We start from the raw sequence: 17624 nt of genomic DNA, 5'->3' as shown, positions 1-17624 counted from the left end.
TCTGGCGACGTGTTATACGTGTTGGCTTGTCTGGGGAAAGCAAGACCTTAGGGAAGATGTGGTGCATGAGAAAAAAAAAAAAAAAAGGAAAAACTTGGGTGGTCAGATGACCTTCCCAGCCTGGCCCCACAGGCTAGGACCAGGAGACGTGAGCGGACTTAGGCTACTTCTCTGGAAGAGGTGTCTGACAAATAGGCTACCCCAGGAAACACGTGCTCCATTTGAAGAATGGATTCCGTGTCCGGTGGGGTAAGTCGGATTAAAATCCTGCTATGGTGTTTTTTCCAATTCTGATATTCTGCGATTTGCTGTGAGGCAAGTCTCGTGTCACAGGTGACTGGTGGGACCGACTGTAGGTTTCTCACTTGAAACTGGAACATTTGCTGCTTTCTCTGCTTTCTCTGTCTCGCATTTCCTTTGTGAAATTGTGTCTGTTTCTTGCTTGCTCGGGATTCGTAATAAGATGTTTTTGATTACTTGCTTTTAAGATGAACTCCAGGGACCTAGAGTCTCCCACACTCTGCTGATCAGGTAGCTTTAGAATAAAACAATCAGGCCTCGTATTGGTGAGGGCAAGGGGGGGGGATCTGAGCGTGCCCATTCAATCAGTGGTAAAGCAGAACCCTTTGGATACGTTTTAAGGAAAAGTTAAAGTGCTGTAGAAAAGGCTTAGAGTTTTGGAGTCACACACTTTTCTCGTCTGAGCGTGTAACTCACCTTCTCTTGTGTTTCGACTCCACTTCCTGCCCCGTAATATGAGAATAAGTCTTCTCCCCTTGTTGGGAAGATAGGAGAGAATTTAGGAAAGCATCAGTAAGTGTTAGCTTCTGTTATAAGTAGTGTTAGCTACGCAATGGCTTTGAAAAAACCAGCCATTTGCTAGTTCTCTTTTGCTGGGCAAGTGGCTTTATCTTGGTTTTCAGTTCTGTTATTTCTTGGTTTTCTTTTGAGGATTAAATTTGATAGTGCTAATACAGAGCTTAGCAGAGTGCTGGGCCAGTATTTTTTTTTTAATATTTTTTAAGTTTTATTTATTTATTTTGAGAGACACAGAGACCGTGTGCGTGGGGGAGGGGCAGAGAGAGAGAGAGAACGCGGGAGAGAGAGAGAATCTCAAGCAGGCTCCGCACCGTGAGCGCAGAGCCCGACGTGGGGCTCGAACTCATGAAACCATGAGGTCGTGACCTGAGCTGAAACTCCGAGTGGGACGCTCGACCGACTGAGCCACCCAGGCGCCCCAGTGCTGGGCCAATATTAAACCGTTATTCTATTGGTTCAGTGTTTTGGAAATTGATCATTGAACACCCAGAGAGTCCACAAAATTACCAAAAATTAATAGACCCCAGTTTCATTTCCTTTGCTTCTCACTGGATGTCTACCCAGGTACTGGCTCTAGCTTGTGGTACTTTCTTATTGCTCCTGTGACACATAGTCACAGACTCGTGACTTAACACAAATGTGTTATCTCACAGTCCTGACGACCAGAAGTCCTAACCTAGAGTGAAGGTGTCATCAGAGCCGCTTTCCTTCTGGAGAGTCTAGGGAAGACTCATTTCCAGCCTCTGGAGCCCATCCGCGTTCCTTGGCTTGTGGCTCCTTCTTCCACCTTCCGAACCAGTGGCATAGCATCTTCGAAACCCTCTGTCTTCTTCTCTTTCTTTCTCTCCCCTCGCTCGTCTCTGATCTGTGCTCCCGTCTCTCTCTTTGACCCTGTTTCCACCATCACATCTTGTCTGACTTGGCTCCCTTCCTCTTATAAGGACGCCTGTGATTACATTGGACCCACCCTGATAACCCAGGACAATCTCCCCGTCTCAGAATGCTCTATCACAGCTGCACAGTCTCTTTTGCCACGTATGGTGACGTCTTCATAGGTTCTGGGAATTGGGATGCGCACATTTGGGCGAGGGACAGCCTTCAACCCATCACGTGCCTGCCTATCTTAGAACGTTGCACTGAAATCATACAGATGACTCATCCTTCCTTGAGCACCCTGATTAAAAAATATGCATATATATGGTAGTGCCTCCTCTCTGAATTCATGTGCCCTAACGCCATTTTCTGAAGAGCTCTCTGAAGAGCTCAGATGCTGAGCCTGAACTTGAAGGGATTTAGGAAGACATCACCAGGGGTCTCTGATTTTCGAAACTAAAGCCTAAGAAAGATACCCTTCATGTTATTTTGTAGCACTCCGTGGCCAGTGCAATTGTATCGAAGATATATGTTGCCAGACAATACCGCTTAACTTAGAATGGCCCTTGAACTTCAGCCTGAAGGGTCCGCCTTAAAGATACTTTCTCACATGGAGATACTTAACGTAAGTTGCTTTTGCATCTGCTGGAAGTGGATAGAAATATCCCTAGGAAACATCCCCTTTGTGTACAGCTCTTAAGAGCACAGTCTTCTGGGTAATTGAGATCTCTGGGTAGCTATGGTTTTAAATTCATCCTCAGAAAAAACATCTTTTGGAGTTAAGAACAGATGCTGTGGAGTTAGACTACCCGGGATCCCCCTGAACTTCACGCTTTGCCAGCTGTGTGGCCCTAGGCAAGCTCTTGAACTTTGTAGGCTTCTTCTTTCTCTCGTGTAACATGGAAATCATGGCACTTGCTTCCTACTGTTGGGTGACGAGGACCCAGTGCAATAATGCCTGGGTTTGCACTCCGTAAATATTAGCGGTTCATCAGGTTTCTGCATTTACTTACGTTCTTCTTTAATAGTCAATGAACTCAACAGCCTTTTATAAGTATCGCTTTTGTTCAGTGAGTCCGCGAGGTCATCGACTATGAAGGGACAAGGGAGGGAACTGAGAAATATAAAGGCAGACTTTGGCGAGTGGGAAATTCTCAATTCTCGGACACGTTTAACACGTGGGGACTTCCTTCATGCAACATTTAGTAAGCATAAAGCATATGTTACATTATATGTTAATGTTCTGTCACAGAAGGGGTTAGAAAGAAATGAGCAAGAAACTTTCCCAGAGGTTTAGAGACATGCTCCCTCTGGCTTTGATTACCCCAAGGACAGGGGCCATTCCTTCATTCGACACATTTGTTGGATAAGCCTGGCATTGTTAAGAGGAGCTAAGGTGAATCTATCAGTGAAATAAAAAAAAAAAATTCCTGCCCTTATGGAGCTAATATTCCAATGGGGGAAGACCAATAACAAATGGGATAAATAAAAATAATGTACGTTAATGGTGTTAAATGTTACAGGGAAAAGTAAGAAAGGGGGGGCGGGCTATGCTGGAGGGCGTGATGGCAGTTTTAAATCAGGTGGTTCGTGAAAGCCTCCCTGAAAAGGGGCATTTGGCCAAAGATCTGAAAGCAGAGAGGATGTGTGTCAGATTTAGAAGATTCCAGGCGAAGGAAAATCAAGTGCAAAGACCCTGAGGTTGGCGTGTTCTTGGTGACTTGGGGGAAAGCAGTCGTGGCCACCTTCTCTTAGGTTCTACTTTAAATGTCACAGAGTCTGGAACACAGGAGGCAAATTATTGCAGAGGTTTTAATATTCTCGGGGGGGCGCCTGGGTGGCGCAGTCGGTTAAGCGTCCGACTTCAGCCAGGTCACGATCTCGCGGTCTGTGGGTTCGAGCCCCGCGTCAGGCTCTGGGCTGATGGCTCAGAGCCTGGAGCCTGTTTCCGATTCTGTGTCTCCCTCTCTCTCTGCCCCTCCCCCGTTCGTGCTCTGTCTCTCTCTGTCCCAAAAATAAATAAATGTTGAAAAAAAAATTTTTTTAAAAAATATTCTCGGGGAAGCACAAAAGAGGCACCGGAGAAAACATTTACATGAAGGAGAAGCAGTTTATCTAGTTGCTGTTTCTGTAACTGTAAATGGAATTCAGCACGTTGACGTTTCGGGCCTTTCCACGCGGAGCCTCGGAAAGGGGTTGGTTGGTCAGCAAGACCTGTGGGCTTTGCCACTTGGTTCTTCTCCGTCTCATCTGAGTGGGGGAAGAGATGTGGGCTGACAGGTGAATTCCAGCCCCAGGTAACTGGTTCTTAAGTTTTCCAGTCTGTCAGTCATCTCGCAGATGGGGGAGAGTGCACCAGAAATCCGTACAGGGAAATTTATAACTTCTGAAATCAACGTCGTTGACGTATTATTGACGTACCCCTCCCCCCCCCCCCCCAGTGCAGCCATTTTTGTAGGAGGTCGGATGAGTGTTGACAAATCTGTGTACCCCGTGATGTGCTGATAAATACTAAACAAGTGATTCTTCCAGAGGAAAAGAAGCCCTAATTTTGTAGTCTTTGCCGATTTTTCCTGATACGTTAATACTTCCGTCCTTGTTGATTTCAAGTCACAAGTGTGATGTCATTGAGCAGGGTGTTGGGGAGAGGTGAAATTAGATCGTAAGCCTACGACGAAGTCGTTCCAGCTCACCTAAGCACTTACCACTGATGTCATTATCCCCGTACTGAAGATACAGAGTATTCCCAACCTTCCACATTTCTCCAGGTTTTCCCAGTCAGTCCCAGCTCCACGCCTAGGTTGTCGCTGATCCGTTTCCTGTCATCAGAGTTTGACATAGTCCTAGGATTTCATACCAGTGGCATTCTGCAGGAAGCGTTCTTCTGCATCAGCATGAGGTTTGGAAACTCATCGACGTTGTTGCATACATCAGTAGTTTGCTCCTTTTTATGGCTGGGCATCTCGCTATGGGGATATACCACAATTTATTTTCCATGTACCTGTTACCATTTACCTGTTGCATTGTTTCCAGCGTGGGGCCATTATTAAGAGAGTTGCTGTAAACATTCCTGTATCAGTTTTGTTTCAAAGTAGAATTTCATTTTTTTTTTTTCTGGGTAAATACCCAGAAATGGAATGTCTGGTTCATGAGGAGGATGTGTATTTCGTGAGAGATTACCAAACGATTTTCCAAAGATATTGGACCGCTTTACACTCCCACCAGCTACGGGTGAGAGTTACAGTGTTCCACAATCTTAGAGCATGGTAGTGTCTGTCCTTAACCTGTAGGCATTTGTGTGTGCGTACAGAACTATTATGATTTTAATTAGCGTTTGAGCATCTTTGTACATGCTCATTGGCTGTTTGCATATCTCCTTTTGTGAAATGTCTTTTCAAATTCTTGCCTGTTTAAAAAAATGTGTAGAATGGGGGTCAATTACCTTTCAAAAGGGAGTTCAGAATTTGGGGAAATCTGTAAATTAGAGAGGGCAGGAGGGAGAACAAGGCAGACAGCGTTCATGAAGGTGACCACAGGGTCCTTGACATGACTGCTTCGTGACCAGGGTGACCAGGTTTGATGGGGAGTTGTCTCAGGTTAAGCGCTGAAAAATTCCATGTCCCTGGAAACAACTCAGTCCTGAGCATGGTTGTTCACCCTCTAGAACTGTGTATGAAATATTTGCAAACTGTATGCCTGGAGTATATAAAAAATGTGCACACTCTATGCCTGGAGTCATTAGACTGGAGAGGATCTTAGCTACAGCACAGGGGAGACTGTTGGTGGTGAATGAATTCAGAAAGGCTGCACAGCTGCTCAATGGGGTCAAAGTCACGATAAAATATGGGTCTTCTGGCTCCTAGCCCTCTGCTCAGAAGTCAATAGCTTACTTGTGACATAAGCATTTAGGGACACCTGGAAGGTTCTCTCTTGTTGGCAGAAAATAAAAAAACCCTCCGATCACCCTCCAGTCATTGTCTGACAGTGTTTGTTTTTTAAAGTTATAAATATAACGGACTCATTTATTTGATTTTCTGATCAAATTCAGTTGTTCCTGGAAGAACTAAGACATTGAGTCTTATCAGTCATTTACACTTTAGTATAAAATGGTTTATTAAAAAAACTTTTCCAAGAGCAGTTTGGTTTGAGAGAGGGTCACATTAGGGAAATTCTGGGTGCAAGGGTGAGAGGCTTCCACTAAAGAAGAAAAGGCACAAATGCTTGACAGAATTGGGAACAAAAGATGAAATTTATCAACTTAGTGTCAAATAGGGTTATGTTCCTAGGCCGGGAAGAGTGTGTGTATGTGACTGCACAGAAAAGGAGCTTGAGAGGGGCCAGAGGGAAGGAATAATTCTCCTTCCTTTTAGGTGGGATTAAGGAAAAGGTTGAGCTTTGGTGATTCTGCTCTTGATTTTATACTTCCTTATACACCTATGGTTTCTGATTTATTTATAAAATGCCCCTTTGTTAGTTATATATTGTTTCTTGTTTTAGCCCTTGTTGGTATTTCATGACAGATAAACACAGTCATCTTTTGTTTTACGTTACCCTGGAGGAGCTAGATGGAATGCCTGCTTATAGATAACATTACTGCTCTGTTTTCATACTCTGTCTTTCTTTTGAATAACTCCCAACATGTTATGACATTTTTCTTCTTAATGTTTATTAAATGCCCTCAGCGTGCTCAGTGCTGTTGAAAGAATATAAAAGACACAATTCTTGCCAATAAGGGACATGCATATTAATAGAAAAGAGACACAAACATGCTTTTAGATCTATATATTTAGATTTTAAAATGTGTGTCCCTCTGAAAGGTGAAAGATTACTTTGTTCGAATGATGGAGAATGATTGAACTAATGCACACTGCTCGTCAGCCGTTGTCTTGCAAAAACAAAAACAGCATAGAGACGTCTCAGCCTGCATCACCTTCCGCACCATAACCTTGGCAGTTAAGGTGGCATGAAATTATTTCTGCTGAAACCAGCCTTAATTTGATGGTCCTGTTATACCAGAGATTTTGAATCAGCTCTAGCTCTAACGTGTGCGACGTTAGCAGCTCAAGGCTTCCGATGTTCACGTCGTCAATCAGTAGTCTTTGCCGAGAACCTATTCTGTGTTGAGCCGTGTACTGGGAGCTGGAAACAGAATAGTAAGCACCGTGGTTGTGTCTCCATCTCCTTGGAACGTACAGGCATAGAGTTGGGAGCACAGACGTTGAACAGATAATTGTTCTAATTGAGGTATAACTACGGGCGTATATTTTTGATTCTGGGAGCTGGTGGGAGCTTAGCTGGCCTGGGGGGTTGTTTTTAAAAAAAATTTTCTCTTTAGTTATTTATCTTTAAGAGAGGGAGCCTGCGCAGGGAGGGGTAGAGAGAGAGGAGGACAGAGGATCCCAGTGTGGGCCTCGAACCCACGAACCCCGAGATGATGGCCTGAGCCAACGTCAGACGCTCAACCAACTGAGCCACCCAGGCGCCCCTGGCCCGGGGGTTTTAAAGTCTTTCTACCTGGGGTGACAGATGAAGGAGGAGAGGGAGGAGGCAGGGGGGCTCCTTGTCCGGCAGGTCAAGGGAGCAGCAGGTCTGACACAGGGAGCTGAAGAGGCCAGTGCAGCCTGAGTCCAGGGAACTGAGAGCCCGTGTGACCCATGCTGTGTCCAGAGAGCCGGGTTAGGCAGGCCCCGCAGGTCGGAGTAGGAGGATGGTCTTTGTTCACCGAGCACGGTGAAGCGCATAGAATAGTTCCGGGCAGAGCATAGGTGTCACTATGATAGGATTACTCTGCTTTACTGTATAAACTATATTCTTCGTTAGCGTTCAAGGTTTCTTTTCACAGCAGAGGGAAGCCCCTACAACACGTAGGCAGGTGTACTGACGTGTGGCATAGCCAAATTTGCCTTCTGGGGCGTTGCTCCGGCTGCTGTTGGAGAAAACAGAGTTGGGAGAGGAGATCTGGTGCACGTGGCTCTGAGAAGACCAGAAGCAGCTGTACTCCTCGAACAAGAGGTGGGAACAGACACAGTGAGTCATCCAGGGGCCTGTGGCTGACGGGTGCCCCATAGCCCGTGACTCAAGAGGAACGTGATTCGGAGGGGCTCTAAGTTGTACAAGAGTGTGTCAGGGGATGGCTACGTTTTCAGAAGTTCTGATCGGTCCAGTTTTAAGAGTTAGTAGGAAGCCTACGACGGGACCCAGTGGTTTTACCTGGGAAGGCATCTCGGTAGAGACTATTAAGTAGCTTGCAGAACCGGTCGAGAAGGCCACTCGTTCAGAATCCGTGACAGCCACGTCACGGAATGGACCTTGGCAAGAGTTGCCGCTTCATCCTCAACAAAACGCCGAGGAATGGGGAGGCTTCCCGCTGCTGCCGCCGCCGGAGGTCTCCTACGATCTCTTACCAGTTCGTCCGGATGCACAGAAAGCTGGCGGCCAAGACGTCGAGACTCCTTCCACCCCTACGGCCACGCACGTAAATGCCTCTGAGCACGTGCCCCACGATGCCGTGGTCTGTCTTTGACTGGCAGAACCTTAGTCACGTCAGAACCCTAGCTGCACCGAGTCTAGCTTTTTAGCTCCACAGTGTAGGAGAACTCACCGGAAGGATGGGGAGGGGGGGGGTGAGCCCACCTCTAGGATGCACCCTACTACCTGGGTTCACCCCGACGCGCGACATCGAACAGGGATTTGCATTTTCCCACCTCACCGTGCTAGCTGCATACACGTGGGCGGAGCTTCGATGACCTCCTTCATCCAATTAGAGGGATGAGATTTATCTCCCAGGGTTCCTGGGGAGCATTAAGTTAAATATGACAACATGTGACAACATGTACAAGAGCGGTCAGCTGCCTGGTGCATGGTGGGCATTCCATAAATGAGACATCAGTCAGTCCCCGAACACCACTGCACCACCGTCCCGAGGAAACAGAAGCCCTGACAGGTAGAGTCAAAATAGAGCTTACTGCCCGAGAGATTCAATGGCCCGCATAAACACGGCTCTTGTACCGGGCACGCAGACTTTGGGGAGCACATTCGTCCCCGGAAAAGAAGGTGGGATTTGAGTATGTGCCCTTTAATGTATTTGTGTGATTTCTTTCATTTTTAAATCGTTTTTGTTCATTAAAAAATAACGCATACACATAAACGGTGAGAATAAGAAAGGCCCTCTTTGCAGTTCGAGTGTTCTTCCTGAAACATCCTCTACTCATAAGCATATACGTAATTCAGATTCCTTCTTTGGTCTCCTACAAAAATCGGGTCCTGTGGTCTCCCTCCCTTCTTTCTTTCTTCCCTTCCTTCCTTCCTTCCATCCCTCTTTCTCCCTCCCTCCCTCCCTCCCTCCCTCCCTCCCTCCCTCCCTCTCTCCCTCCCTTTACTACCTTCGACCTATCGATTATAGCTCGTTGTTGAGTTGTTTGTGTTGTTCTGCTTTACAAACTTTGCTCTAACCTCCATTCTCAGACATAAGTGGCCACATCTGTCCAATAAGTTTTAGAAGTGGAAAGCCTGGGCCAAAGGTTAGGTACAGCTTATAATTTACGGATCGCACCAAATGGCTCTCCAAACGGTTGTCTCGGGGCTAGCTCTTGACCAATCCTACGCAAGCCGCATTTGTGCCTACGTCCTCGCCGAGAGTGTATCATCAGACCTTTTGACTTTTGCCAATTACGTCAGGGAATTTAAGAGGTGATACTAGGGTAGACCAAGAGGAATTCTGACCAAGGGATAGAGGCAAGGGATCGATTGCAGGATAGGAGGTGAGAGAACGTAGGACTTATATTTAAGTTGGAAGGGAGAGTGGTAATGTGACGCTGTGTGTCAGGCAGTGGCTTGACCAGGCAGTGCTTGTGTGACTACATTCAGTCCTCACAACCACATTCACCCGTAAGCATTTTTTTTACCCCCCGTTGGACTCCGGTATGTGTCCACTATGCCACCTGTGTCTTTATTTTACAGTTGAGGAATGAAGGCTCCAAGACGGTTAAGTGATGTATCTAATATCCCAGAGCAAGCGAAGCGAGGACAAGGGTTCTGTTTTCCAGCTTTGTACACCTTACAGAAGCCCGGGATTCCAGTCTTTACCAACGAGGCCATAATGGATCTGAATATGTTTTCAGGGTATATTTCATCCATATTTGAGTTTACTAGTTCAATTGAGTTCAGTTATTTCCTATAATCAAAGCGTTTCCATTATAGTTGCATGGCCGTGGCCTGGAACTCACTGACCCTTTTCACACTGGCGATAGGTTCTGTGTAACGTTCTTCCTCAAAGATTTTCTGTTCCTTTCCTCAAGAACTACTGTGTTTACCCAAGGAGCACTTTTGACAAAAGCTACATGAGATGAAAGCTCTAAGCTTCTTGGGATTTTTAAGATTTTCTTATAAAGGATTACACAGCCCATTGTGAATTCCACCCTTAGTCCTCAGGAATCTTAAGATTGGCTCGTAAATCCCTCCTTGAAACACTCTTGGAGACTGAGGCTGGCATCTGGGCCCTCCCCCTCATTGTTCGCTGCTGCTTCAGACAGAGTCCACGATCTTTTCCGGTTACATCTGGGCAGTTTCCCCGTGAGTTAAAAATGTGTGACTTCAAATTGTCAAATCTAATAATGATTAGAGACCTTAAGTTAGAGCATGAAGTCCCAGTGAAGGCATGACTCTTAAATGGTGCAGTAGTTGGGTTGATCATCCCTACTAGAGGGGTGCGGTGGATAAATGAAAATGTGATGGAAAGAAGAAAATTAAAAAAATAATAAACCTTTTATCTGGAAAAATAAAGCTGGACCAATGGCTTTTTTTTTTTTTTTAATTAAGAAAGCCCAACTTTTGAATTGTCCTAGTTGGAAAATATCCTGTTGATGGTCATTCTTTTAGGTCAGAGCCATGGTCTTCTGGAGAAATAGACATTGGATGTAATTACCCAAAGGGGGAAAAAAAAGGGTGGGGAGGGGGTCAGTGTCAAAGAATGGAATTGGAGAGCTGCGGTGGTCTTAGAAATTAACTAGTCCAACCTCAAGTTTTGTAAGAATGGAAATGGAAACATAGCGAGTACATGGGATTGAGCCAAGAAACCACTTCTGAGCTGTGTCAGCCGGAATGAGAGCCAAACTCTTCTGTCTTCGTTTGGTGTATTGTTCAATTTCCACGTATGTGATCCGTATCTTATAATCTGCTGAGGGACTATGACTGCCTGGGATTTTGTTTGTTTGCCTCAAGTGGACAGTGACTCGTTTTCAGAGCTATCCTGAACAGACCTAACTTTTTAACTAAACAAAGGGTACACAAATGGGAAGATGAATTTGTTAAAGAAGGGACACAGATAACATGGACCAAACTGTTTTTTTGCACGGGATGCTTAGTCGATGGGTAGGGTCTGTGATCTTTGTCTTGTTTTAGAAACTGCCATCCGACTTTGAGCTTTGCAGTAAATGAATAACCGCTATGTATTTATACTGTCTACTTAAGTCGGGAAACAAACCAAGTGGTGTTTTCTCTGTGAATGACCAACTGCTCAGGACTTGTTTCAAATTGATGATATAAATAATCTAACAAGGTCCCTCATTGTACATTTCTCGCAGCAAACAGAACGCAATGTGTTTTTATAACCAGATAGCTATTTGATTTTTTTTTTCTCTTTCCCACATTTGGATATAAATGGATATAGAATTACTTAAAATGCTGCATATAAATTAAACATTAAAAGGGAGATACAGAGAGGCTAAGCTGCCCCATTATAATCTTTAGTTCCGCAGTCCCTGCCTCAAGGACACTCCATTTCATATCACATGTCCTTCTTTTGAAAAGTGATCACCAAGGTTCAAGTAACGTTTAAGCATAGCAGACAACTGCATAATTTATGGGCCTTTTTTCTTTTTTGTTTTGTGTTCTTGTTGTAATGAAAAACAGGAAAACAGCAGACTCCCTTGAACTCCATTAACTCCTTTTTGTTCTTCCCCTCGTGTCTTTGCAGATCGGAGCCCTGAAGGACTACTACCATTTCTATCATAGCAGGACGATTAAAAGGTCAGTTCTCTCGAGCAGAGGAACCCACAGTTTCATTTCAATGGAACCAAAGGTAAGAAGAACCAGTTGGGTGGGGACCAAGAGGCAAAGCTTCTGCATTTTTCATTGGTAATATCACACTGGGAACCGATGACCAGCGTGAAGGTTCAAATTTCAAGAGCTGCCCTACTGTCCTTTGGTCCGCTGTCTTGGCTTCCTCTTCAGACAAACATAGACGGTGGCTTGATTTGCCCCGGAATAGGCCGTTGCCGTAAAACACTGGTACAGCAGCCGAGGGGGATCATAAGGATGGGTCCTCCCGGAGGAGGGAGGAGTGTGGTGGGAGGAGATACTGATCGATTCAGAAGTACTGAAAGAATAAAAATTCCACACCATCGTAACAGGTCGCACATAGATCTGGGGTCCTATCCGGACTCCATAGCGGGGTCTCTAACAGAATCCGTAGGTCAGGCCTCAGGTCGCCATGGATCCTCACAATTTCAGCTGGCATGGATAGAGCCGTGCCATTGGCACCCCGGTGTCTGGGACAGGAAGGACACTGAACATGGAAGGGATAGAAGCCGGCTCCTGCCCTTGAGGGAGGGCGCGTCAGGTGTCTTTCTTGTGCGTTGTCTTTAGTCTATGCCCTTTTGGGTTATACAGACAACATACCCCTTGCAAGTACGTAGGAGGAGGTGTGATATGTCCACGTTTTCCCACTCCATTCTAGAGAGGTGGGATGGTTCTGCACTGGGAGGTAGGAAGCTGAAGGATGTTAGGAACAAAGTAGTCACTGGCCGCTGAAACTCAGGGTGCGTTACATACCCATCCTTATTAAGTTACAGAAAGGCCTTGACTCCGAGAGGGAGCTACTTGGCCCCCCAGACGTGGCAGGCGAAACGCAGAGGAGAGAGCAGCTGTACCAGCCTGCCCTGGGTCCTCTGTGGGCTCACTGGTGACTTTGTATTGATCAGGAAGGTTTCCTTCCCCCATTATGTTTTGCCACATGAGCTCATTTTCAAATAAATTGGCGAACAAGTCCCTACACGTGAGCAGTAGCAGGTCTCGCCTAGAGATTCTGCGAAAATTGTATCCCTTATTAGAGCAAGAAGTCCTTATTTGAATTAATATGCAAATCGTGTTTGCCACTGGAAGTCCTGCCCTCTGCCAGGTGCCATGGTTCGCCTTGTTTAATTTGTTTCTGGAATAGTATCACCCGGCGTCCGTGATCATGAAATTGCATCTCGGTGATTCGAGGAAGCACATTTCTTGTAGGTCCCAATTTTCTGTAACCCAGTTTTGGGTTATAGGAACAGCTCCTAAGACTTGCAGTCCGGTGGCCTGAGGATTGTAAATTCCCGCCCCCCCCCTTCATCTCTACTCAGAATTGAACGTCTCTGGAAAAGCAGTCTGTTGGGACGTTCTTGAATTAGCTAAATTTTTGAAGCAGAGTCACGTTTTTCATCTGCTCACCAACTTCCTTGAAGCTTTCTTGAACTTCAGTAATTAAAATGATTCCAATTTCGTAGCTCATGTGTGTAGTCAGTGTGAATTTGAGAAACCAAATACGAGTTGGGTTGGGGGGTAAGAACAGAATGTAATGAGGCATTGTGTTCATAATGAAGGATTTACTGAATGTGGAGTTGTTTCAGACTCTAGTGTTATCTTGGGAAATCTTGGTCTTCCTTTCCTCTTATCTCGGTGCATCGGATAGCTTACTCGGGATCCGATAGAGACCTTGGATGCTGGCCCACATCACACCCGGAATGTATGCCCTTTGTCACTGAGACCAAAGGGGTAGGGCCGTCTCAGGCCAGCTCTCGGGGACGTGCTCAATTCCCCTTCCTCCTCAATAAAAAGAACACCCTTTGGGAGAACCATACCTAATTCTTTATTCTGATGCCTCCTGCCCTCGTTCCCACTCAGCTGTTTATACGAGAGGCCGCAATCCTACCAACTGGGCCCATGGGGTACCTCAAATTGGGGGCTGTCTACAGTTTCTTGCAGATATTTCTTACAGATCGTTCATTCATCATTGGCCATTTCTTGAGCCTCTAGTATATGGCAGGCCCTGGGTCAGGCTCTGGGGATTTGGAGATGTAGTTGTGCCCTAGGAGAACTCACCGCAGGCCTCCACAGTCGCCTTCAGGGAAACTCAGCACATTACGGTGCTGTTCAGTGTGGGGGATGGGGGAGCAGGTGTGAGGGACGTGTGCTACGTTATTTCTCCTGTTCCAGCTCCCTCCTTGAAGAGCTCAGGCCAACATGGGTCATTATTATTATTATTATTATTATTGTTTTAAAGTTTATTTATTTTGAGACAGAGAGAGCATGAGCAGGGGAGGGGCAGAGAGAGAGAGAGGGAGAGAGAATCCCAAGCAGGCTCAGTGCTGACAGCACAGAGCCCGACGCAGGGCTCCGTCCCATGAACCGTGAGATCATGACCTGAACTGAAATCACGAGTCAGATGCTTAACCAACTGGGCCACCCAGAGGCCCCTCATTATTACTATTTTGTAATGTTGAAAAACTTTTTACTTAGAGCAGTCGCAAAAACGTTGTGCAGAATCCCTATCTCAGCTGCCCACACCCCCAGATGTTGTTTACATTTTACATTTTACCATTTGATCATATTGACTCAAACCAAAGACGTTCGGCTACTATAACCAGAAGTACAAACGGGTCACGTTCTGGCCAAACTCTGGACATGAGCCGTCATTTAATGTTATTATCCAATCTAGCGATTTCGTACAAGCTTTGCCAGTTGTCTCTGTTCTGAGCCAAGAATACGTGTGGTTGTGTTTTTCCCACGCCCTCTTTGTATACCGTGTCAGACTTCTTTTTATTTTTTCTTCCTTCTTCAACTGCTAGCGCTTTTTTTTGCAAATTACGGGCCGGTTATTTTGTGGAACATCTGATGTCATGATTAGTTCAGGTTTAGCAAGAGCACCGGAAGAGTGCCGGGCTCTTCTGAGAGCATCACGTCGGGATGTGCATGATGCTGATTGGTTTCATTACTCATGACTTTGACTTTGGTGACTTGATGGTGACACGTGTGGTGTCTGCCTGTTTTCTCTACTTTATTTTTATTTTACTTTATTTTATTTTATTTTATATTTTATTTTATTTTACTTTATTTTTTTTATCATTGTTTTAAGCTTCTAAGCTTTGGGGTAGCTTCTTTTTTTTTAATGTTTATTTAGTTTTGAGAGAGAGAGAGAGAGAGAGAGAGAGAGAGAGAGAGCAGGGGAGGGGCAGAGAGAGACACACACACACAACATCTGACGTAGGCTCCAGGCCCTGAGCTGTCAGCACAGAGCCGGACGCAGGGCTTGAACCCATGAACCATGAGATCATGACCCGAGCTGAAGTTGGATGCTTACCCTCCTGAGCCCCCAGTCTTCTCTACTTTAAAATGACTCGTTTCCCCTTTCTGATGAATAAGTGTTTTGTGCGGAGATCCTTTGAGACCGTGTCACCGTGTGCTGGCTAACTTTATGTGGCCAACTCACAGCCAATCTCATTGGGAGTATAAACCTAGTGTCCGCGGGACTTCCTTTCTTAGGAAGGTCTTCTTTTCTTTGCCGTTGGGTGTGTGTATGGTGGACGGCTTGGGTGCTAGAGTGGAGGCACGTGTGTGATTCGGGTGATGGGGCCACGTCAGTGGCTTGGAAAACGTTGGCAATGCGTCATGTCTGATTGCCATTATCTTCGGAGAGAGAAACTGAACCAGTGAGTTGCAGGAAATACACACAGTAAACACATCCTGGCTTTTGCTTCCTGTAGTAAATTGCACAGTCCTCCCCCCCCTCCCCTCTGCTTTTGTTTTTATTTAGAGGGCTCTAAAGAAGGAAATGCACAAATGGTGACACTGTAAGAAGGATTTTCCTGGTGCTAAGAAAACGCTGTGGTCAGTTGGGGTGCATGAGCCCAGGGAACAAGAATAGCCTGGTTTCCATGTGTTAACATTATGTTATGATTAGCTTTTTAAATGACAGCGATTCACAGACTTCTAAGACAGCATCCCTAGTACAGTGATGACAGTCTTGCAGAGAGTGTTGGTACATTATTACAGCAGTTGGACCGCGGACTCTTACGACACTCTTATCCGTGTCTTTCTTTTTGACTGGCCAGCTTTTCTCCAAGAGACGTCAGCTAAGTTTCAGGAACGATGGTTTTGAGTTAACATTCTCCGAAGCCTCTTATTAATCTGTTTAGAAATCTTTGCCAGCCCTCTGGCATTTGGTCAGGGAGGCTGTCGTCTGTAGAGAGCTTCAGAATGGAAGTTCTTTATAGCTTTTGTGTTGCCCATGCAGACACGGGCAGGGGCGGAGGCGGGATTTTTTGTTTTTTCATTCTCCTCCTTCTTACCCAGAACAGAAAAACCAGAATCCTAAATTTCCTATTACAGTAGGAGCTTAAACATAAAAAATAAAATAAAACAATTTTTTAAAAAAGAACAAAAAACTAACACCAAGCTGCCATTAAGTCAGGTCTCCGTGTCTTATCCATGTGTGATAGGCAAGCATGGCTTATTTTGCCCATTAGATTTTATCTTGAAAGTTCTGGCCTTTCAACCTCTTATCTTTTACTGAGTTCAAGTCTGTTTACAGGTCAGTTTTTATCCAGATCTAGGATAGAATCACCTTCTTTAAAAAAAAATTTTTTTTTAATATTTATTTTTTTTTGAGAGGGCGGGTTGGGGGAGGGGCAGAGAGAGAGGGAGACACAGAATCCGAAGCATCCAGGCCCTGAGCTGTCAGCACAGAGCCCGACGCAGGGCTTGAACTCACAAACCCTGAGATCATGACCTGAGCCGAAGTCAGATGCTTAACTGACTGAGCCACCTAGGGATCCCTAAGGTCACCTTCTGCTATGGGGTAAGGGATAGGCACCTCTCCTGTCTAGTTTCCTCCTAAAGTTCAAGTTTGTCAAGCCGCCCGATCACGTGGATGTGTACGACTATGTATCTCATTATAAAAAAAAACCCATTCGTATAATATTATTTACTGCAGAATCGTAGGACCTTTAGATTTAGACTTCTCTCTTTCCTACCAATGCTGGCATACCTTCCAGTGTCGTCCTAAGAGGGAGTTTTTCAGACCTGTTAAGTAGGCCCAGTGACAGAGTTCAGTATTGGACAAAGGAAATATTTCTATAATGGAAGAGATTTAACTTGTTGAGTTATAATCTGCTTGCTTGTAACTTCTACCCATTATTTTTGCCTCCCAGACTTCTACATAACAGCTCTTTAAATATCTGAAGCCCCTTACTTATTCTCTGGAAGCAGTAATTGTCCCTCTGTAAATGTGGGCCAGAATTAAGTGCAAGCCTTTAGCTCACAAAGCTATTGCCCATTCATTACATTTATACATAAGCCATTTCCTCCGAAGAGAATTTTCAGGCTGAGTGTTCAAGCATCGTACAACGACAATAAAGGGGTATAGAGAAAGGAAGGAGGAGAGAAATGAGGTGCTTGGATGTGGTTAGCAAGATCAGAAGGAAATCAGACCTGGGAAAGAAGACAGGTAAGTTCAGGTTCCTTCCTGACCCAAGTCGGTACCTCCTGTGCCCAGGATTTGATTTTCAGATGACTAGCGTGTTTCCTCTTTTTGCCTCAAGACGGAAAGACATGTGATCATGTGACAGGGTAAGTGTCCTGAAGTGTTCCTGAAGGGCTGTACAAATCCATGTCGTATCAGTCAAGCCCCATTTCCCCATGGATTCACCTTGTCGCTTTGGAATATTTTGCCTCCGCTTCTGATTGATCTCTGATTGGTCCAGGCAGACAACTAGCACATTAGTTACCTCTTTTTCGTAGCTCTGAGACAGACTAGTTCTAAACTGTTCGCATGCATCCGATCACTAGCAGAGCCTTGGAAGTGAAGAAACCTTGTTTGGGGAGAGATACATGCTCAGAAGCGTCTG

At 45.4% G+C, this 17624-nt stretch overlaps 1 protein-coding gene across 3 annotated transcripts in view; it reads left to right on the top strand.

The window, feature by feature from the left end:
• PCSK5 (proprotein convertase subtilisin/kexin type 5) overlaps positions 1–17624 on the top strand; it is a 457179-nt gene that overhangs the window by 30361 nt on the left and 409194 nt on the right. For all 3 annotated transcript variants that reach the window (XM_047829573.1, XM_047829574.1, XM_047829575.1), the window contains exon 2: positions 11666–11770. In XM_047829573.1, the coding sequence (XP_047685529.1) occupies positions 11666–11770 (105 nt within the window). The remainder of the gene's footprint in view (positions 1–11665; positions 11771–17624) is intronic.

The sequence above is a fragment of the Prionailurus viverrinus genome, chromosome D4 (assembly GCF_022837055.1).
Source record: "Prionailurus viverrinus isolate Anna chromosome D4, UM_Priviv_1.0, whole genome shotgun sequence".
NCBI classification, from domain to species: Eukaryota; Metazoa; Chordata; class Mammalia; order Carnivora; family Felidae; genus Prionailurus; species Prionailurus viverrinus.
The sequence above is the reverse complement of the archived record's forward strand: the minus strand, read 5'-3'. Positions and strand labels throughout refer to the sequence as shown.